This window comes from Protopterus annectens, chromosome 1.part0, assembly GCF_019279795.1.
Source record: "Protopterus annectens isolate FY-2018-M chromosome 1.part0, PAN1.0, whole genome shotgun sequence".
In the NCBI taxonomy this organism is placed as follows: domain Eukaryota; kingdom Metazoa; phylum Chordata; order Ceratodontiformes; family Protopteridae; genus Protopterus; species Protopterus annectens.
The window spans coordinates 1,388,298,046-1,388,322,228 of NC_056725.1; the positions used below are offsets into that span (position 1 = coordinate 1,388,298,046).

Sequence of the window (24,183 nt, forward strand, 5' to 3'; positions counted from 1 at the left end):
CAAGGCTCTTGCCGCTCCCATAGTGCCTTTTTTAGGCAAGGCTCAAATGACAAACCTACCTCCCTAGAAAACACAAGTGGAAAAAAAATAAGGGTAATGCTGCTCAATGCTAGAAGTCTAAACCTCAAGATGCACGCCCTCGAAGCCCTCCTCAGTATGGAGAACATCGATGTCTGTGCAGTGAGTGAAACCTGGTTCAAGGCTCCTGAGAGCACCCCAGCACTATCAGGTTTTACCTCATATCATGCTTTCCGGCCCCAAAACTTGGACCGAACCACAATAAGAGGAGGAGTATCCATATTCATCAAAGACACCCATACCTCCAGGTTAGTGGCAACGCACGAAGCATCGGAGACCATCCAGGTGCAACTAACCATAGGCAAAACTGCCTTACAATTTGTAGCATGCTACAGACCACCCTCTCAAACCCAGGAACCCCACACAGCCTTCCTGAAGACACTGGAGAGTATGAATGTCTCTTCAAATACCATCATATTGGGAGACTTCAACTACCCAAACATAGACTGGGAACATTACTCAAGCCCAAACACCCTAGCCCAAAGGTTCCTAGAATTCATAAACTCAAATGCGATGGAACAACTAGTCACCATTCCCACAAGAGGAGACAATATACTAGACCTGATCATCACAAACATGGGGACAAAATGCTCCACACCGGAAGTATATCCCTCATTGGTAAGATCAGACCATAAATTAATCTCACTGGAAATCCACACCCCGCCCCCACCCCCTGCACAAAAGACCACAGTGAAGAACTTCTCAAAAGCCAACTTCACACTTCTTAAGACTGAAGTGGTATCCTTCAAGGTCCCTGGGCCAGTGGAAACCACAACCTACACTGCTGAATCCTTTACAAATGCCTTCTACGGGCACCTTCAAGAATGCATGGATCATGCAATCCCAAATAAAACCAAGACCCATTCCCCCAAAAGCAGGCGCCCAGTCTGGTGGACCCCAGCCATAAACAAACTTTACAACAGAAGGAGGAAGCTACTACATGACAGAGCAAAATCCCTAAAAGGGAAGGCATCCCTGATCAGTACTAGCAAAAAACTATGATCACTCAAAATCATCCAAGGCCAACTTTGAGAGAAAAATCGCAAAAGACACAAAAGACAATCACAAGGCCTTCTTTAGCTATGTTAGAAACCTGGGTGGAAACTCCCAGATATGCTCAGAGTTAGTCCAAAATGACACAAAATACACTGAACCCACAGACATTGCCAACATTCTGGCAGACAGGTTCAGTGCAAATTTCTCCTCCCCCCCAAAAGGAGAAATAACTATCCCAGCAGAGTGTAGCCTCCCTAACATCTCAGATGCCCAGGTGAGAGACACCCTCTCTAAAGCTAAAAACACAGCATCAATGGGACCGGACGGTGTCCCGGGCTATGTGCTACATGAACTCCAAGAGGAACTAAACCCACACATAAGGCTGCTGTTTAATCTTAGCCTTACTACAGGATACGTACCCAAAGAGTGGCGTACGGCAACAGTGGTCCCACTTCACAAAGGCGGTGCTTCTACAGACCCTGGAAATTACCGCCCCATAAGCTTGACGAGCCTGGTCTGCAAAGCTATGGAGAGGATCATTATGAAACTCATAAACAAAGACATTGGGGACCTACAGACATTGGATCCTACCCAATTTGGCTTTGTCAAGGGCAGATCCTGCCTTTTGAACTTGGTTGACTTTTTTGAAACAGTCACTAAGGCCATTGATGAGGGTAAGGCAGTTCACACAGCCTACCTTGACCTTGCAAAAGCCTTTGACACAATACCCCACTCGGGCATCATAGACAAACTCACCAGCTTAAATGTAAACCCATATGTCACGAGATGGATTGCAAACTGGCTCAAGGACAGACCCACAGGGTCAGAGTTGTTGGAGCTATGTCAGACTCCAAGCCAGTCACAAGCGGTGTCCCACAGGGCTCAGTCTTGGGACCCCTCCTGTTCGGCATTTATTTTTCCGAGGTACAGGCAAACATAGGAGGATTGTGGCTGACAAAGTTCGCAGATGACTACAAACTGGGAGCCATAATTGATACTCCAGCGGACACAGACATCCTTCAGAGAGGCCTCATAGAAACGGATAATTGGTGCCAGAGCCATGGCCTTAAGCTGAATGCCAAAAAATGTATAGTCATACCCTTTGGGAAAAACAAGGTACCTATAAATTACCACATAGGTGGTAATCAGGGACCTAGGGACCCAGGTTGACAGTAACCTCTCATTTGACACTCACATTGCCAAAGTGGTTAGGAAGACCTTCTATATTGCCCACCTTATCATGAAGGGTTTCACATCTAGATCAAGAGAGGTCATTGTGCCCCTGTACTCTTCTCTTATCAGGTCAATGATTGAGTACAATGCCCCATTTGGGATGCATCTTACCAGACACCTGCAGCAGTTGGAAAGACCCCAAAAGTTCCTCACCAAGAGGATAAAGGGTCTTAAACATATGTCATACGCTGCCCGACTGAAAAAACTCCAGCTCTATTCAGTCGCATACCGCCTATTCAGAGGTGACCTGTGCCTGACGTACAAAGCCATGTCCAATCCGGAATTAATGGACATGCTCCACCTCAGAAAATCCAAATCCATCAGAGCCACGAGAGCAAGAGACTTAAACCTCAACACAGAAATAAATAGGACGTGCTGGAGGGACAGATTCATAATCCAGAGGCTCCCTACACTCTGGAACAGAATCCCAATCCATGTTAGGCAGAGCCCATCACTAACTCTATTCAAGAGAAACCTTGACGAGTGGATGGAAGATCGTAGGGAGATCATAGGTTTACCCCGGGGGTCATCTCTGTGTCACTACTAGACAGAGGCACAGTAAACTAAACCCTAAATGGGCGTAGTATTCTCATACTAAGGGGTGGTGAAAGCCACACACACTCTCTGGCTAGGCTTATAAATGACCTAGGGCAGATAGCCTAGTACGAACCTATGAGCCAAACAGTACTTCTCATCCAAAAAAAGCAACTGATGAAACCAACACAGAGAAGGAATTGCCAAAACAAAATGCAAACACCATAAAAAAAAAACGCTTGTAAAATACTGCCAATGTCTTTTCTTGAAGTCCTTAAATTTACAGCAGTGACAACAGCATTTTTTTAAGAGTTTTCTTTTCTTCTGGTCCATGGTCATGCAAATCTATTGCCATGCAAATGATGATAATGAGGAAGAAAAGACAAACTGCCATGGACATGGTGAGAACTATATTGTTTCATACTGACCAGGAAAACAAGTCGTTATGCTTTATGGACCAATAGAGCTAGTGTTTCTGGTCTTGGAGAGAACTTTTAGCATCTGTTCAGAAGGAATTACAAGGGGTTGGGGCAGGTATAAATTGGATATTTTGTACTGGGAAGGCTGAAGGTGAGAGGTACAAAAGTTAGACCTGAATTTATCTGTAAGGATGTTAGTTATATCCTCTACATTAGACTGGATGATGCACATAAAGACGCTTGGTACAACATTGGGAATTTCTGAGATTCTTTACATAAAGAAGAGCTTGTGCTTATACTTTCCTGACTTAGTAATTTCTAGTTCATTATTAGTGCTGCAGGACTTGATCTTACTCCCAATTTCACTAATTCTTCTCAGGCTATGTGTGGTTGATGCACAATGCTCTGTCCTAAGAGGAATCAAGGAAAACAGACTCCTTAAAAGAGGAAAACACCATCTCCAAGTCACATGGCCAAATTTTCCTTGGATGGAATGATGTTTCCCAATAGTTTTTTATGATTTAGCAAAAGATTCTTTAAGCATCTCTCATAGCATCTGCAGATCAAACATGTCATACTGATTTGATGACAGACATTTCTGACTTTTTATCCTTTTTGTGAATCGGTGTATAGACTTCTTCCAGTCAGGGATAAGAGAACATATCAACAGTGTGTTAAGTATTTTGCCAAAACAAAACTTTGTATACCATAAAATACTAATTTACGGTTTTTACATTATGGTTTTTAATTTACTTTCAGTATTTTGCTTTTATTTCCAGTTTATTATTATTTAACATAGTGTACTGTAACAGCTGTGGTAGGATGGGATTTACTACTACAGTATTATATTTATGGTAATTTGAAAACTGTTTACTGGCTTATTTCCTAATGAATATACATTACATGGCTATTTAACCGGAAGTAAGTAACACTACTTTATTTTGAATGGTTCCATGTGAAATCTTGTTAAATGGTTATTGCTAGAATATTGTCAGGTCTTACATACTTAATCAGCAACTTGTCAGATACTATACTTTGATTTTAACACACTTAACTTTTCATTTTATTCTTCAAGGCTATGTGCTTTACTCTTATTACAGAGTTCCATCAGAAGGGTTTGTTTCTTAGCCTGGTGTTATATTTGCAGTGAAAAGGAACATAAGCTTCTACGCAAGAACTGAGACAGGAATATAAACTTTGGGTACATATGGTGGACCACAGGTTACTGAGGGGGTGGGGTACTGCTGAACTGTTTCAAGTTATTAAGTACAGACACTGGTCTTAGGAAGATCATATGGTGAGGACAGTACCTAAACAGATTTAACCGCAAAGAATACGAGTGAGGAGCAGGCAGGAGTTGTGTTTTTAGAGGACAAGAACAGGTATGTTGGTGCCTCACATGGGGGGTGGGGGGCAGTACTACTTGATCAACAGAGTTTGTAAAACTGAAGTCAAAGAAATGTTGCAGTGTCTTTTAAAGTGACTGCATACTGAAAAACAGCTACATTGGAGATCCAAGAGTGTGAAAACTGAGAAATTGTTTAAAAAGCGAGTAAATGTTATCAATAAGGGGAAAATTCAGTTACCACCTATAAGGCAACAATCAAGAATTTTGGAGAAAGAAAAAAATCAGGACAGGCTCTAGCTAATAAGAATCTTGCAGCTGTTCAGCAAAAAGCAGTAAAAGTTACACCTTTAGTACAGTAAATAGCTTACAGAAATGTAGAGTATAACAAATGCATTCAGATGTGTTTAAAGTGAGAAACACTCAGAAAATATGTGAAGTCAAATGGCAAAAAGGCTGGAAAAAAGGAAGCTTTAATTAGATATTCAAGCAAGCGGATAAAACCGCATTACTCTGAAAATAAACATGAGGCTTCACAAGAATAGCCATTTCAAAAAAAGAGAAGCATAAAACAGAAAAACTGCTATGCCAGTGAAACTAGAAGGAACAGACAATTAATATGAAAGCACAAACAACTGTACTGGTGCTCCACAGCAGGATTTTATTTTAACTGACAGGGCATACTGTATACTTCAGATGTTCCCATGAACAAACAGCAAAAACCTATACTAATAAAGCTACAAATGAGCTGTTCCTGGCTAAGCTGTGACATAAGGGAAAAGCATTGAAAACTGGAGGCACCAGAGTGTTTGTGGAAAATTATTACCCACTGCACATCAGGCAGAAGAGAAGCAAGTTCAACCCATCAATCAGACAAGACTGCCAAGAAACAGGAGATAAAAGTTGCTATATCCAGCTGTTTTCAGAATATTTTTTTCCTAGAGGATCAAAGACATTTTTCAATGAACAACCTAAGCAGGAATTAAAACATAGCCAATACTGAGGCAGACAGACAGCAAGCTGAAGGGGACTGCTGCTTACTTTTCTAACAGAGGTCACAGTAAGACCTAGCCACAGACTAATTTTCCAGTGCTCCAAAAGTAATTGCTTCAGTGATAGAAAAAAAAGCACAGACATATGTGAAGAATTAGGAATAAATTGGAGTCGAAACAAACACTGGTGTTAACAGGTCAACATGATCAGGAAGACAAGCAACAATGTGAAATGAGTGAATAAATGAGAGAATTGCAAAGCATCAATCCCACAGAGACTACCAAGATGGCTGTACATTGATCAACAGGTGGATTTGAAATCACCCAATGTGAAAACAGAAAAAAGGGCCATTGGAACTGTTAGTATGAGTAAAATTCAGTCACTGGCAAATAATTTAGACTATCTGGATGCAGGCAAAGAAAGAAATTCTGACAGAGAAAATCATTCGGAAAAGAAGATAAACATCAGTCTGTTGAAGAAAGCAACTGTACCATCATGTCAAACCTGAGAAAGAAAGGAAAGGTATTAAAATTGGACAAAAAAATGTTTGTAGAAACTAGCTACTCACTTTACAACAGGCAAAAGAGAAGCAAGTTTACTTCAGCAATCAGGGAGTGTTGAGAAGCATGCGTGAAATTCAAGTTGCTGTATCCATCTGTCTTCAGAATGTTTTTTTTTTCCCTTGGAAAATCAAGTACACTTTTTTGAAACAGAGCTGGCCAAGGAGGAAATAAAGTCTATCCAACAAAAAAATGTTTAGAAGGGCACTGAAGGGAATTAAGTAAAATATTGTTATTATTATTTGTATAAAATATTCATAAATTGTATGTTATATTGCAAAACAGCTTTGCATAGTGTACAGTCATTTGTATTCTAAATGTGAAGTATGAGGGACTCAGTGGCAGATGTACATGTTAAAAGTGTTAAAGTCAAGCAAGTACTTTTTGCATGATGTACAGTTTTATATTGTAAAAAGATAAGAAATGCTGGTCAGAAAAAGGTTAAGTTAATAGAGTGCTGCATTCTTGGGTTGCTGAGGTGGGGAGTGGGGTGTAAAACTAATGTGTAGAATTAAGATAGCAATTCCTCCTGTATTTACACAGGCGGATGATATTCAAGTCCTTGGCTTAAGCTACAGACAAGTTTTAAGCAAATGGGCTTCTAAAATGAAACAAAATTATGAAAGGCATGGAAAGCTGTATCTTTCTTAAATATGTAAAACTATTAGTTTTCCCCCATTAGCAAATGCTCTCAGTAGTAGACAAGAGTCTGTGGGTGCAGGCAGTTTGCCAGGGGAAGTCTGTGCATCGTGTTCCGAGTGAAATTTTCAAAGTTTCTGTCATGCACCTGCAAAACTGTTCATTTTCTTTTCCTTCTCATTAACGACAGTGCTTACTTGGAGACAAGCTGTCTGCAAGGGATAAGCAATTAATCCTGAGAGTTCTCAGTACTTTCTGCTGACAGAAACCTAACATTTAAAATGTACAGTCACAAACAGCACAGTGAAAAATGAAGTCCAACTGTGGGAAATTAGTAGCTTTCCAGCAGTTTTAATACTTCAATGCATTTAATAGAAGAGTGCACAATTTAGTTTATTTAAAAATAACCAATATACTTTCTCTTAGGGCAGTGAGGCCGTGGTGGTGCAGCAGTTAACACGGTCGCCTCACAGCAAGAGGTTCTCTAGTTCGATTCTCGGCTGGAGCACCTTCTGTGCAGAGTCTGCATGTCCTTCCCATGGTCGCCTGAACTTTAAAGACATACAGGTAGGTGTGTGCATGAATGGGTGGTACCTTCTTTGAAGGTTGGGTGCCGGGCTAGCAACTCGACACCGTAAAATTCCACCACCAATCGTTAGCGGACTGGGGATCTGCTGTGGCGACTCCTAACCAGGAAAAGCCAAAAGACGGAACAACTTTTTCTTAGGGCAAAGAGTTACTGTTTACTACATACATGCAAGCTGCTTTTCACATCTCAAACAGGAACAGATAAAACAACTGACAGCAACGTAAGTGGAAACGCAGGCTGTAACATGCACTTTAGCATGGGTAATCTTAATTTCAGTTTAGGTACTGCCAATGAGGTAACTGCTCCTATCACAGGAGGGGTACACTTCACTTGTTGAAAATGTTCATAGTTTCATGTTTGTTCTAAGAGAGGAGATTCTGAAAATATACTTAGTTTTCTGTTCAAGTGTCTTCATTGAAAAAAAAAGTCTAGAATAATTGTGACATGGGTTCAAATGGAGATGAGAAGTAACAACTGCTTAAAATATGAGCCTGCCAAACAGTACGTGCATGCAAGTCAAAAGCTGGAAGTACACGTTCAAAAGAACTGTAATGCAAAATAGGAGTAATAAGCTATCATGACGACTATGGAATGCAAATGGTCTTGCAGGTATAGACAAAAAGGAGGTAGTATTGAATTATATTTTGAAATGTAGGGTTTAAGCAAGCAAAGGTGCAGAAGATACATGGCTGCGAAAAATAAGCATGTAAAATTGACAAAAAAAAGGATTTCAGTAAGGACATTCAGCAAAATATCAGGGACAAAGGAAAATGGGAGTAATAATACTGATTGCCAGAAGGGCTCCAATAATGTTAAAAGAGGAAACCTACAACAATGCCAGATTTGTAGCAATAAAGGGGTACTGGTAAGTTTAAGAGACCAGTTGGCATAATGGTTAAGGCCTTCGCCTCCACTGCACAAGGTATGATCCTGACCTCAACCAATGCCTGTTTGGAGTTTGCATGCTCTCCCTGTGCCTGTGGGGTTAGCTCACCTCCAAAAAAACATGCTGAGCGCTTTCGTCTCAAACTCACCAATGAATGGAGATGTGGGCAGCATTACAGACTCTACATGGTGCCCTATGAGGAAGAGTTATACAGACCAACCACTTTGGGACATCTACAGTGGTGTGCAGTATCTTCAAGATAGGAAAGCACATTTCACACACTTCATGACATGGCAGGGAAAGCCACTCAACAGTATAAAATATGGCTCTACGTGATTCGGTCATGTTGACTAATGTCAGCAAATGGGCATGGGTAGTTACCAGTGATAGGTGGGTTGAGAACACGGCCTACTCCGACCTATTCCAGGGACCCATGTCAACGGTGGGAGAGGTGTATGTGACCTTACTGTCCAGTGTGTGCCCGCCATAAAGCCCAGCAACCCTGGGTCAATAAGCTACTGGGTGGCTGGTGTCTAGTTGCCCAGCCTGGGTTACCTGGGATAGCTCTGTTGAGTGAAAGCTGGATGTAAACCACTCAACCTGCCAAACAGAATGTGGGTTCACTGACTGGCCACAGCTTGGAATTGGATGACAATGATACGATGGAGGCTGGACATCCTATGTATCCAAGAGACAAGATGGAAGGGCGGTGCAGCAAAGCCACTTGGGTTGGGATCCAGAGTCTACTAATCAGGTGGGGGGACAGGCTAGAAATGGTGCAGGAATTGTGGTGAGAGGCTTTAGAAGGCAGTGAGGGATATCATCAGAATTAGTAACAGACTCATGGCAATCCAACTCCAGCATAATGATAGGGCAAGTACTCAATCTCAGCATATGCTCCACAGCAGGGGTGTGATAGTGAGGAAGAGTGCATTCAGACTGAAGTTGCAGGACCTACTAGATAAAGCAAGACAACATGAATTGGTGTTGATAATGGGTGACTTAAATACATATATGGGGACAGAAAGAACAGGATACGAGGACTGCCTGGGGCCACATGGGTGGGGCAACAAGAATAAAGGATGAGACATGATTCTGGACTTCTAAGAAATGGCTTATTAGTAGCCAACACATGGTTCAGAAAGAGAGAGAGTCACAAGATCACATACAAGAGTTGCCAACATGCAAATCAGGTAGACTTCCTCCTAGTAGGAGGGTAAGAATCAATGATTGCAAAATCATTCCCAGTGAAACAGTCAGCCACAGGATAAACCACTGGTTGCCACAATCAGCTGCAAGCAGTGGTAAGAAAAGGCTCTAAGGTCAAGACAGACCAGGCTGAAGACCTGGAAGTTGACTGCAGAGAAAATACAACAGTTCAAGGAATTACTCGGGGCTCTAGCACCCCAAGAAGAGGAGAAAATAGGTGGGGTTGAGGAATAGCAGCACCTCAAGACAGCATGTGTGAGGACTACATAACAGATATGTGGCCAAGTCAGGTATGGAAATAAGGTATACAAGGAAAGATGGTGATGAAATGCAGAAGTCCAGGAAGTCATCAAAAGAAAGGAGTGCAGGAAAAAGTGGGATACAGAAAAGACCAAACCGGTTAGGAAGGAATACTTGTTGGCTAACAAAGAAGCTAAGAAAGTAGCTGCAATAGCAAATAATAGGGCATTCGAGGCCCCCTACCAACTTATGGAAAGTGACTCATTAGGTGGCACACAAACTATGTCAGGTTGCAAGGCAAAGACAGAAAGATGAAGATAATCAGACACCATTCATAAGGGATGCCAACAGCAACCTTCTCACCAGTCCACAGGACATCAAAGGCAGATGGAAGGAGTATTTCCAGCAGCTTCTGAATGAAGAAAACACTAGCATTACACCTCCTTGCTCTACCTATTGTTTCATCTTGAATTACTTTCTCCAATGTCATCTTTTATTTGTCTCAGACTGAACCGATGGATTGCAACATATAGTGCATTTGTACTATTTGCCGGTTTGTCTACAATTTTGACTACTTCCCTCTCCTCATTCCTGCTCTTCTACCTTTTCCTATCCATAATTTGTTCCCTATTTCTACCTTGTCTATGTTGTATCCTATCTCCTCCTTCCTCCCTGCCCTGTTCCTTTCCGTTAAATATACAGTCACGCCTTGCACTGTGTTTTCTAATGGCACCTAAGCTGTCTTTCTGGTTTTGTATTTGTCCTTCCTAGTCTCCTGCTAATTGTGTATTTTCTTCTTTTCTCAACCACAGGTGTAGGTCTACCCCCAATCCTCTAGCCTGAATTTGCTGTTTGTCTGGTCAGCAGTCCACTGAAATTTTGGAAATCTAACACTGACTTTCAAAAGAGCACAGAATGGTACATAATCTCCCATTTATCAACATATGTTCAGCCACTAATTTTCCAGTCATTCAGATCCTAGTTTCCAGAATATTCCAGCTTGTACTGATTGTTTTAGCTAACTAAGAAGTCACATTCAGTTGCTGTAAACAGTCTGCGTCCTGGTCTCTCTAAAGGGTTGCACACTCGCAAAGGGTTACCAAAGGCATTCGTCTCCAACCCCAGTTCCTTCCTTATCTCCTAATTATCTTCCCTAGCTCTAGTCTTGTTTTTCACTCTGCTCATTAGATGGTACTGTAATCCAAGGAGAAGAATCTCTCCAGTTATTCCTCATTAGCTACTTCCTCAGAGTTTCCCATTCAACTGCCCCCAACTATATTTTTGGTCTAATAGTAAACTAACTACAAGTGCCAGCTCTGGCAACTAGACATAGGGCCTAGGTGCCTGCACACTCTGGTTCTTCTCTCCCTATCCCACCTTCAGTAAGCCCCAAGCTTGAGCTGGGCATACCCTCCTGCATAAACCTGAACTGATTGAAAGATCACCACTTACCCTGAACAGCTGGGCCAGCCTGCTCTGTTCACCCTCACTATGCTTGGTCTCTCTCCGCTCCCCTACCTCCATTCCCACCCACCCCTTACATTTCCTTTTCTCCCTGTTAACCACTCCTCTCACCCCAGCCTCCAACTTCCTCAGCTCCAATCTGATTCCTCCAGCTTCACCCTCCTCCTCTCCCTGATTACCACTTTTAATATTAATTACAAAGTCTCACCTTCACTAACAAACCTATTCCACTTTAACCCCATCTAACCTCACCTTTATATTTTCAGCTCTTCCACTCCTGCTAATTCACTTTTATCTACTAGTTTACCACAGTACACCATGACTTCTTTCTCATTCCTAACACTTATAACTACTAATACCCTATCTCATATATACTCTCCTTTTACAACTTCCCCCTGAAACCCCACTGTCACCAACCTATACATATCCCTTGGTCTTCACTCAACTGCCACATTCCTCCATATCAATTTCACCATCCTCTCTTTCAAGTACCTTGCCTCCTCAAACAAAGACTATTACTGTGAAGCCTAACTTCCTTAAAGTGAAAACTAAATATCATCCACTTGACTCTCGTACACCACTTCCTATTCCCAGTCTCCTTACCCTTCTCCTAGCAGGTGACATCCACCCCAACCAGGACCTGATCAGCTCTCCCTGAGTGACACTATCTCCACACAGTCTGCCTCTCCCCATTCTAATATCCCTCTAAAACATATCTCCCTATATTCCATTAACATGAGAAGCATAATTAACAAAACCACCTAATTCCATTCCTGGATATCCACTCTCCAGACATCATAACGTTTTTTGAAACATGGCTAAAACCCCAAATTCCTGACAACCACATCTTCCGCCCTGGTTATAACATCTTAAGATGAGATAGTTACCCAAAAAAAGGAGGCGGCACTGCCATCATGTTCTCTAACCACCTTACACTCTTTCTTCTAAACCTCCCCTCCTCTCCTACCTCTCCTGCAGAACTTCTTTTTGCAAAATGTAAATTAAATATTCCTCATTTAATATAGCTGCAATCTACATACTGGGACAACATCTCTGTACTAGAAAATATCCTTTCCTCACTCACCAGAGATCTCCCCAATGAAACTATACTCTTGGGAGATGTTACCATTAACTGGTTAACCCTCTTCCCCTCAATCTCCATCCAACTCCATTAATCTGCATGGTTTCACCCAACTAATGTCCACACCTACTTATACTAACAAATCTAATTATTCCTCTATCCTTGATTGGATTCTGGTATCTCACCCCCAGAAATATTGCATTTATATCATGTTATCGAAAGATGAAAATAGCGAATGCTATTTCATCGGCCCCAAAACATCTAAACGTGAAAATATCAAACATTCAGAACAGCAAATATTTTCCCATGGGAAAAATTTGCTGCTCCGAAACACACATACACACAACACAAGCACATCAAACAAACAGCAACCACACACATACACTTAAATTCCTACATCTAACGCCACACTAAACATACAGTATCTACCCACTCAAACCCCAACCCCAAGGTCAGTCACTACCGCACACATGCCTAACCCGTGCCCTAACTCACTTAACCCATCCCTAACCCTAACGTACAAACAATCGCACACTTACCTGAACCCAACCCGTAACTTTCCATCACAGCGCTAAGAGTAGCAAAGCCACAGAAATGGCCAACCGAATACTTTCCTGAGGAAAGAATTCGCTGTTCTGCAGCTTTGCTATTCTTAGCGTTCGCTGAATAGTGTTCGATATCAGAACATTCAAAGATTTAATGCTTCGATGTTCTGATATAGACCCGAAATATCACTTCCTTGAAACTCTTCCTGATACTCTCAGTGACCATTGCCCAAAGTCCTCTGTTTTACTCCTCATACGTGAAGACCACATAAGATTAAAGCATGTCACAGGTTAACAGACTGACTCCAACAATTAAACAGCCACCTCTCAGGGATCAACTGGTCATTCCTCAGACAGTTACCCTTGATGAAGCTATGTTGGAATTTAACAACATATTCCTTAACATACTTAACTCCCTAGCCCCTATTCACAATGTTAGAATAAAATCAATCATATCCCCCTGGCTAACAAATCCCACCCACTCCCTACTGGCTCAGAAGGATAAAGCCTGGAAGCTGTGGACTAAAACCAAACTTCCCTCCTACCTTCAACTGTATAGACATCTACGCAACCTGGCTAAAAAAGCCATCACCACTAATATGAGAAATTACTACTCAAACCCTCCTGAGTTGCACCTAAATAACCCAAGGAAGTTTTGGCATACTATTTATCAAATCCTTCATCAAGGCAACCCCTCCTCACCCCAACCCAGCCCTACAAATATGCCTCTTCAAACTGCCACTAACTTGAACTCCTATTTTACAGACATCATTAGCATATTATCCAACCTTGCTAACTCTACCACCAACTCTACGTTACCCACCAACCCTCAAACTCTCCAACACCTCCTTTGACATCCCTCCCTAATTACTGTGCCCACCATCATCAATGCCCTGCTTCTTAAACTCAAGCCCTGCTCTCCCTCAACAGATGGTTCTCCCTCCACTCTTTCTACAGAAAGCAGCCAACTTTCTTGCCCTTCCTATTTCTATTCTCATTAATCAGTCTATTACTGAAGCTAAAGTCCCTACTATTTAGACGAAATTCTACATCCTACCTATACATAAAGGTGGCAATTGTATGGAATTATCCATCTTTAGGCCCATTGCAATTCTATCACCTTTCTCTAAAATTATGGAAAAATATGTACACAAACAAATCCTACAACATCTCATACAACAGAAATTAATTACCCTCACCCAACATGGCTTTTGCCCATGTCATAACACTTCTACTGCCCTCATTTCCTTCATTAACATGATCTCACAAGCTAGGGATCAAAATAAATTAGTCTCTTGCCTCTTTCTTGACCTCTCTATGGCTTTCTACACTGTCTCTCACCCCCTTCCTCCTTTTAAATAAACTTTCTGAACTAAACCTACCTCTACTATTTCCTGGTTCTCCAGTTCCCTCATTAATCGCTTACACTCTGTTAAATAGCTCTCTGCTATCTCCCCTGAACTTGCTATACATATGGGCTCCTATTAGCTCAAAAGAATGAACACTCTTCAATCGACAGCTAATATTCGAAACCACAAAAACTCGAACAGCGATTTGTTTCCCAGGGGAAAAATCACTGGGCCATTGTTGGGACTTTGCAATTTCCTCCACTGTGGTATGATCTCGGAGTTGGTATATTTAAGTAGGGGAGTGTGTGGGGAGAATCCCCCACTTTATTTTGGTTGTGGATTTTTTTTTTTTTTTTTGAGAACAGCGATTTTGTTTACCCTGGGAAATAAAATCACTGTTATGGGCGTTGAAGTTTTTGTGGTTTCGAATATTAGCTGTCAAAGAGCATTCGCTCTCGAGTTTTCGACAAGCTAATATGAACCCTATAAATATGGGGGTTCCCCCCAAGGTTCTATACTGACACCACTACTATTTAATATTTTCACCAATCATATATCACCCTCCACACCTTTATCATCACTGGTTCACTATGCCAATGACTCTACTGTCATCACCATTGCCAATTCCATCTCTGATCTACATACTTTAACTCAAAACTCCTTGGCTCAGAGAGAACCACCTAATTCTAAACCCAAAGCAGACTAAACTTTTGCTCTTTGTCCATAAAACTATGAATCTTAAATCCTCTTTCTCTCTGTTCCCTTAACAATACACCTATCACAGTTCATTCTCACACCAAACTTCTTGGGGTTATTATTGATGATCAGTTGAAATTTGACCTACATGTACTTAACATTAAGAAAACCCAACAAAAACTTGGACTCCTCTACAGGAACAAAAACCTCTTATCCAGTAAAGCCAAGACAGCCCTAGCCCATGCCTACCTACTCCCAACCCTTCTCTACAGCTCTCAAATTCTTACCAACTTACAAACCACACTTCTCTCTAAACTAGAGTCCACTTACAATAAGGTGGCCAAATTTGCAGCAGAACTCCCTTACCATTTCCATCACTGTTTAGCACTCAGGAAACTAAACTGGCTAGTGTTTCCCCACAACCTTCTCCTCCCACAGCTTCAGATAATTCATTCTGTACTGAATCAGCCTTCTTTCTGTCCCAGCATTACCTGTGTCATCTCCCCATACTCCTCACATAGAACACTTTGGAGCTCAGAACATCTCCTCACTATATACGGGCCAAAAATCAAAATTGGCAAGATCCTTTACAGCTATTCCCCAGCTGAGAGCTGGAATCAACTTCCTTTGGAAATTCGACCTACTAAATCTAAACACCAGTTCAGAAATGCTGTAAAGAAAACTACCTAAGCAATATTTGGCTATGTCAGTGCACTCATTCCCCTGACTGACCTTATTCCTCTCTGCCTTCTTGCTTCACATTCTTCTTCTTTACATATACCTCTTCACTCCCCTGCTTTTCCACTACTGTTTCACTACATTACTCTTACTAGCTGTACTCTCTGCAACTTTTTATGCCGAACTTGTGATGAATGTAAATTCTAATGTTGGTAAATTATTAACCATCTATCCCAGCAGGACATACTTATTCTTTTTATTCTCTATCTACTGTTGTAAACTCAGCTTTATTTTACCATTAGTAACTATTGCTTATGGAGTTATGTATTATGCATATATATTTCATTATACAGATATGCATGTGGAGCTTTTCTCCCGGGGTCTCCACTGAAAAAGGGCACCTGCCCAGCTGGACTAACCCAGTCAACAAATGTCAAACAAATAAATAAGAAACCCACACAGAAGCTATACTACCCCAGAAGCAGCCTATGATGAGAAAAAGATAAGCCTACCCTAGAAGAAAGAATAGCACTACGGAAAATGAAGTCAGGGAAAGCAGCAGGCTCAGATGAGGTCACAGCAGATATGATAAAGATGCTGGATGAGATGGGGAGAAATGGTTTCTGAGGGTACTAATAGTGTGGCGAGAAAGGCATATCCCAGATGAATGGAGAATAAGCATATTCATGCCAGTGTACAAGAACAAAGGGGACATCAACAAGTGTTGGCAGTACAGAGGAATCAAACTCCTATCACATTGTATGAAAGTTCTATAAGGGGTGACTGATAAATGGATATGCACAGTAGTATAATGTAAGATGGGAGATGAGCAGTTCGGATTCAGATCAGGATAAAGCACAACTGACCTGATGTTTGCAGTGAGAGAGAGAGAGTTGAGAAGCTAGAGATAAGGAAAGAGTCCAACTGGGCATTCCTAGACTTGGAGGAAGCATATGACAAGGTCCTGAGAAAGCTGATATGGGCAGTACTGAGGTACTCTGAAGTCCAGGAAACAGTGGTAGAATTAATGCAGGCTATGTACAAGGACCCAATGACTCAAGTACGAACAGTGTTTGGCCTTACAGAGGGGTTCCCAGTGGGAGTAGGTATACACCAGGGTTCAGCTCTGAAACCACTGCTGTTCATACTGGTGATGGACTACATTAGCAAACAGGTTGGAGGGGACAGATCAACAAAGTTGCTCTATGCAGATGATGTGGCATTACAGGCACTCTCAGCAGGAACTCTAGCAAAAGTATACAGCAATGGAATGCAAAACTGAAGGCACACTCAAAACTAAGCACAGATAAGACAGTGGTAAATGCCAGCAAACCAAGGAACTCAGAAGAAGCTGAGACCTGAGACAGGAAGACAGTAGAATAGGTAAATAGCTTCAAGTATCTGGGGAGGGGGTGGTTGAGGAGAAGGGAAGTCTGAATGAACAGGTCAAAGCTAGAATCAGAGGGGCTGCAGCCAAATGACAGAGTGCCAGGTGTAATCTATGACAGAAGAATGCCAAAGAAGCTGAAAAGTAAGGTGCAAGTACTACTGTGTGGTAGCTAGAGGTGATGGAAATGAAGTGCCTGAGAAGGGTGGTAGGATGCACTCTGTGGGACAGATGCAGAAATAAGGACATAACAGCAGAACCCAAAGTAGCTCCAACTGTAGAAAAGATCAAAGAGAACAGATTACAGTGGTATGGACATGTGCAGAAAAGCAGAAGACAATCTGGTGAAGATGATTTGGGACAGACAGGAAGAAGGTAAGAGGAAATAAGGACGTCCAGCAAAGAGGTGGATGGATTGTGTGAAAAAAGATCTGCAACAGTCAAGCATGAGTGTCGAAGAAGGCAGGAGTGCAGCACTGAATCAAGAGATATGGCGACAGTTAACATGATTCTCTGACCCTATATAGAAAATGGGAAAAGGGAGGCCTGATGATGACAATGGGAGTAGACATGCTGGCATGTACTTATATTCTACAAATAACTACCATTATGTAGCTGGAAAACCGGGGAGAAATAATTAGCATTCATCAGGGAATATTATTTATAGCTGGGGACTGGAACTTGACTTGCAGTAGTGAGGATGTATCAGGGGAACCGAGGGAAATAGATAACAAAAGAAGGTAGATTTCTGAAAACAAATAAGAATATTTCATATGAAAGATACGAATTCAGTAGTAGGAAGTCAGGCAGAGCTCAATATTTCCCAGTGTACAATTAATTGGGTTTAACTGGACAGAATTTATTTTTCAAAGGAGCATGTGCTCTTAACTGAAAGTTTTGCACCAATCAAAACCAGGATAAAAACATACAGTAATGGAGTAAAAAATGAACCAATAGCACTTTCCTACTAGTTAAAAAGAAAGGTGTTTAAAGCAATGAGCAGTGAAAATTATTTGAGAGTTAATAGGGAAGACAGAAATTGGCTTCAAAAGGGATGGGTATTGAGTAGGATAAAACGAAAATGGAGTTCAAAACAATAGAATTGCAAAAGAGAAAAAAACTAAGTATTTAGAAGACAGAGTAAAAGCATTCCAGAATAAGGGGAATCTGACATTAAGAAGAGAAGTATCTGCAGAGCATTAATGGGAAAATAAGGGAGCATTTGGATAATATGTGAAATTAGAAAGGTTGCTGGTAAACAACTATTTTTGATAACTCCAGTACACAAAAACTTTTAGCACGACGTCTTGAGCATCAGAAAGTAGGAAAGGGCCGTCACCAAACTTAGTGAGTCTATGGCAAGAAAAGTAACCAGAGATCCTACAGGGCTAGGCAAGATATTTTGGAAATTTTATGAAATGTTGTATAAAGCAGATGAATGGTGAAACAAAGAAAAGGAGCAAATGTAAATCTTGCAGAATACTTAGTTATGCCAAGGTTAGAGGAAGATGAAGGCTAAACGACTAATAATTAAGCCAGTAAGAGTTGAAAGATTCAAATCAATCAGTTGGGAAATGTCAAAAACAGAGTGCATTCTGTGGAAGCTAGGAGGTAAGAAAGTGATAAAGATCTGGAAAGTTTTATTTAATAGCATTTTAAAAGGAGGAAAACACCAGAATCTTAGAAAAAAATCTGTAGTGCCTGTGTTACCCAAAAAAGGTAAAGATCCTTCAGGCTCAGCTTCATATAAACCCATTCAATTTTAAACCATAACTACAAAGTGTTTTCTGTTCATACTATCTTAAAACAGCAAAGGTGTTGCCAAAGGTGATAAGAGCTGAGTCAGTGTGGTTTTGTGGAGGGGAGGCAAATATGAGGCAACATTAACAGAACAGTGATAGTCAGAGGGAAGCAGAATGTAAGACGACACTACAGTTGGTGGGTCTTGATGCAGCGAATGCATTCTGTAGAGGCAACTGGAATTTATGTCTAGGACAATAATCATCATCTTAATTCCCTGATAGAATAACAGGATTAATTAGGAGTACATATGAAAGGCTTGGAGACTAGAATTAAGGTGTGAGCGTTCCTTGCCAAGTGAGAGAAACCAGGGAAGGGTGTCCACTTTCCACTTTATCTGCTTTACATTTGGTGCCACTGGCAAAGAAATTAAGGGACCTGCTCAAAATTTTAAGGAAATAGCTGGTACAGCACTCAAGATAAGTTAGCTTGAATTGCCAATAGTATAGACTTCATAAATCAAGAAAAGTATATTTCTGTATTGTGAAATATTTTGACAGTTTCAAGTCTTTGTGGGATGGAACATTAATCAGCAATACCCAACATTTATGGGGACACATGAGGAAACATTTAGGTGTGTGGATTAAAAAAGATTTTGTTATGGCTGCTAAGTATATGTGGAAACTAAAAGACAAAGCTGAGAAACAGGAACCTCCTGATTATGGCTAACAGTAGTAAGACACAAACAGTGAAAATGTTTTAGTCACTTTAGACTTATTATACAGGTCAGGCTTATTTTATCAGATGAAACTGTGAATAATAATAAAAGAAATGACTGAATTTATCTGAGTGGGGAAGAAGGCAGGACAATTAAGTGGGATACGTTGCCCACAGAACAAGATGGTTTAATTACTGCTGTACAGGTAAGGCTCATATGCATAACATAAGCAAGCTATAAATCAAAGTGAAATGGGATGATGATGAAATGGGGAGAAGGTAGAGTTCAGGAATAAAGAGCAGAATTTTGGATGAAAATCCTTAAGGAGAATATTATTTTCATAAAGTTGCAATACGTATTGCAAGATCAAAGCCAATACAGGAGTGGAGAAAGGTGGGTTTGCCAATAGGAATAAATACCAAGAAAGAGTATAGAAAAGAGACAGGATGGTGGCTGGAAAGGAACAGGGGTATTGGGAACAAATAACTAGACAGGGAAAGGTATCGGAGTGGGATGAGACCAAACAGAAATTTGGAATGCAGGTTAAAGACTGCCCTCCCTACCAAGTATTTATAATATAGGCAAACAAAGGGATAACTGTGAAAGACTAGCACTGGTAGAGTTTTTAGTCATCTAGAATAGAAGCTGCTGTTAAAAAAGGGATAATTAGCATGCCATATAAAATACTGCACAAGAACTATAATAATCAATCAAAGAAAATTAAAAAAGACTGAGAAAAGACTGTGAAGGTAATTTACCAGGAACAATGATAGGACATCTGCATGGCTCCAGAGTATTTTAACAAAGTCCAGTAGGTTTAGGATTTTTGCTCGGAAGTATTTAGATAGATATTTTATCCCACAAGCAGACTGCAGGGAATTTTTCCTCTGGCAGATCGCAAATGCTGAAAGTGTGATGGAAAAGAGAGTGGTAACTGGGAACATGTTTTTGGGGACTGCAACGAGTTTGCAGATTTCAAAAATTCCTTACAGAGTAGTTTGTGAGAATGTTGGGGGGAGCAAATGGCTGTAACTAAGCGAATGAGTCACTTGAGCTGGGACACAGGATCTGAAATGTCTTGCAGAGGGTTAATGCTTCTGGCTGCCCTAAATTATTTACTAGAAAATGGAAATGAAAACCTGAAAAACAAAAACGAAATAGTGAATGCCATGCTGGATCTTTAGAAAATGGAAGGAGCAAACTACACAGAAATAAATGGAAATTCTGGGGCTATTATGTGAAGAATTCTGTTAAGCAGGAACGAAATTTAATGGCAAGAACAAGCATTAAAGGAAACACATACATAATGAGTTAACAAAAAAATTTAAAATTACTTTTTTTTTTTTCTATAATTGTATGTGTACTCATGTCACTGTGTGAAGTTAATAAAGGTGTTATTAGTAACACATTAGATGCCTATGCAGGTCCTGGCTCGTAATATGCAGCCACAAAAAAAAATCAAACGATTTCTGCCTGTAACTCAAACACAGGAGCTTTCTAACACTGGATACCTTGACTGGCTAAGAGTTCTTAATGAACTGCTTCCTACAGCCCAAAGTACAGACCTTGAGTTCTTCATGACCTTCAACTTGACTCTGAGCAACTCACTTAACCAGGAAGCATTCCTAGGTTTTCCCTGAAAAGGGAAATGTGTCCAGTGGGCTCAAATGGTTAACAAATGTTTAAAAAACTGAGATCCACACTGCATGATTCTTAGAAATTGGGGAATGGAAGGAAGGGTATGTATCTTCCATTCCTAGGGTGACAAACCATTATTTAAGCCAGTGGGAGGTATGATACACCAAACACAAAAGCTAGAGATTAGTGTGTATATCAAACAGAGATGCAAAAAACTGCAGAGGCATCTGAAAGTCATTCTTTGTACTTGTTAAATAAAATGCATCGACAATGCTACATTGAATGAACAGATTTTTTCTAGCAACTGCCAAAATGTTATATTTTGAGCTAACCTATTCTTAAAGCACTTCTCTTCCTTGCATCCACTTGAGTTTCAATGGGTTATCCAGTCTTCTTCCTAATCCAGAATCATGCCACTTGTATAAAAGCAATCCACCAAATTGCCCACAGGTGGGCATTTTTATCCTGCAGTGGAATGAAATCTCATCCAAGATTCATTTCTCTGGCTTGTTCCCATCAAAGCACTGGTCAGGCTCCAAATCTCCATGACCTTAAACTAAATTTAGTATGTAGATGATGAATGAAAAAATGCGCTAAAAGTTAACTCCCCTTTTTGCCCACTGCTCATTCTAGGTTATCACAATTACACTGGTCTGTATCCTTGATACGGGCTGGGTTTCTGCAATGTTCTATACCTAGCTGCCATAGGTACAGAAGTTAAAACAAATTGTGCCAACTATAACTGACAGAGCAGACACTATTCATAGCAAGACTAAAAATGTTAATACACATTTTCACTTTTCAGTGAAGCTAAACAGCCTATGTTTTGTTAAGTAGTATTGTTTACTTCTTACTTACATACCTGCTTTGCAAAAACAGTTCAGTTTGCTATTCAGTCTCTGAATGACTAATATAATTCCTTCCAGTTTGTTTACGGCTTCAGTGGGGACCCCGATCTCCTGGTAGTCTTGCAAATTTTTCTTGTAAGCATGGCTAAAAGAGGTCCAGACACGAAGCAGAACTTCAGTATCTTCGCAGGAAACATCAGTTGACAACAGACCGTTTCTTATCAGAGTGTACACAAACATCTCCACTTTCTCCAATATATGCAGCCATGGGCGCAGAACATCAGCCTGAAAGAGTTCAGAAACAGTATAATCAGCTGAAAACAAACTATTTGGTGTAATTGCCTTTAAATCTAGTGTAATAATTTACAAAGAGGAAAACAGGTAGGGATTTGTAACCAGCTTACTACACTTTATATAATAATTCATTCTCCGAAGTATAATGAGCCATTTACCAGAAGTGTGCAAACCCTGAGTAAATACATCAAGTATGCAAAACGTTTGTGCTCTAACACTCAAGCAATTATCAGCAATCACATTTTCATTTTGATTAGTATTTGCAAACTATAACACCCCATTCAGTACTTTACAACTAATCTTATTCTCGTATTTATCTTTGCCTGTTCAACATTTTCATTCATTTCCAAAAATTATAAAAAATAAATGAGTTTTAGTCTATCCTTTCTATCACAAACTAAATCCTCTCTCTCCAGTGGGCCTTCTAATGTAGTACTGACCATGGATGTGCCACCTTTTTGGACTAGGTAGAAGGGAATACCTTGTTTACTGGCTATTAACATCTTATCATAATAGAAAGACCGATACTAAGTGCCTGTCTGTTTTTCTTCGTTACTTCTCTGAACACTGCTGTAAAAATGCTAAGTTTGACTGACCGGAACAAACAGAAGTGACCAAACTATTCTGGCCCATTAGTGTCCAAATCTCGTAGGTCTGAAGCATTTGTATGCAAAGCTGGAAAAATGATTCTGCAGACACAAGACAAAACGATAGCTACAAACACATGAAATCAAAAACATTTTTCATGAAACATAATGAACAATTTCTTCACTCACAAGACTTTTTAAAATTCTCCCTATGCAATAACATGATGGAATTAAGTGAAGAGTAAAATAGTTTCCTATAAAAGCAAAATAGAAAAATGTATTGAAACTATATGGTCTTTTTTCAGAAGACAATTAAGGTAGCTATTCTTGTGGCCTCATTTAAGAATCTTGCTCCATGCTGGATAAAGTTACTGCCAGAATTTCCAAGAGCAGATAGGTGCACAAAGTTTAGACACACTGCAGGACAGAAATTAATTTCTTTTAAATATTAACCAAGAATTCACCAGATCTCAGGGAGTGGTATTTAGAAATAAATAGTGCACTGTGATGGGGAGGGTGATTTACTGACCTGTAGCGAGACCATATCAGAGATAAAATAGCTCTGTATTAATCACATGCAAATGAGTTTCAATGTGCAATCACCACAGTGCATGCAAACAAACTCAGAGGACAGACTCAAAAAATTATAAAATTAGCACAATGAGCTATTGTAATCAGCTAATCTGAACATTTTCTGGTGAATTGGTACATTGCTCATGCCGAAATGTTATGCAGAGCAGTAGCTGGATTATTTAGTGCCTGGCATACTTAGCGGACTGGAGTTCCACTGTGGTGACCCCTAACTGGGAAAAGCTGAAAGACTTTTATTGGGGGCAGAGACCCTTCAATGATTTGGCACTTTTCCCTAGGAACAGAAGTGCCAGGCCCTAAAGCTTCTGTCACAGCATTTACTTGTTGAGCATTAAACTGTACCCATGTGTGGTGGCACCCTCTTACCTGTACCATCACCCTCCCCAACTTAGAATACATTTATTTTATTGCCATTTGTTATGACTACTGCTGTGGACATCTTTCCTACCCAAAAGAAAAGAGTAAGCTATGCATGGTTGGTTGAGTTAAAACACATGCTGTGTAGAGGCACTTAAAAGTTCTATCTGAAGACTGCTCTGGTGGTATAGAGGGATAAAGGCCTGATTACAACACAGGTGATCAAAGTTCAATTTGTAGTTCAGATGCCTGATGGAGTTGGCTAGGGCAGATGCAGTGAGCAGTCCTGGATGACTCACCACTACTTGGGGAGGTAGGAAGTGGATATGGCTTACCAGTTGTGTGACAGCCAGTTGTAGCACTAGGTGCTGTACCCATGGAGCACAAGCCTATGAGCATAAGCTGCCAACTATGCATGCACATGTGGCCAAATCAGTATGCGGAAGCACATGTGAGGTAGCAGGCAACACGTAGTAATGCTCGCAGAGA

General features: G+C 40.6%; 1 protein-coding gene across 1 annotated transcript in view; it reads right to left on the bottom strand.

Annotated features, from left to right (window-relative positions):
• Window positions 1-24,183, bottom strand: part of MDN1 (midasin AAA ATPase 1) — a 3,484,183-nt gene that overhangs the window by 1,715,824 nt on the left and 1,744,176 nt on the right. Inside the window, exon 43 of the mRNA XM_044071809.1 lies at window positions 21,880-22,150. Within this exon, the coding sequence (XP_043927744.1) occupies window positions 21,880-22,150 (271 nt within the window). The remainder of the gene's footprint in view (window positions 1-21,879; window positions 22,151-24,183) is intronic.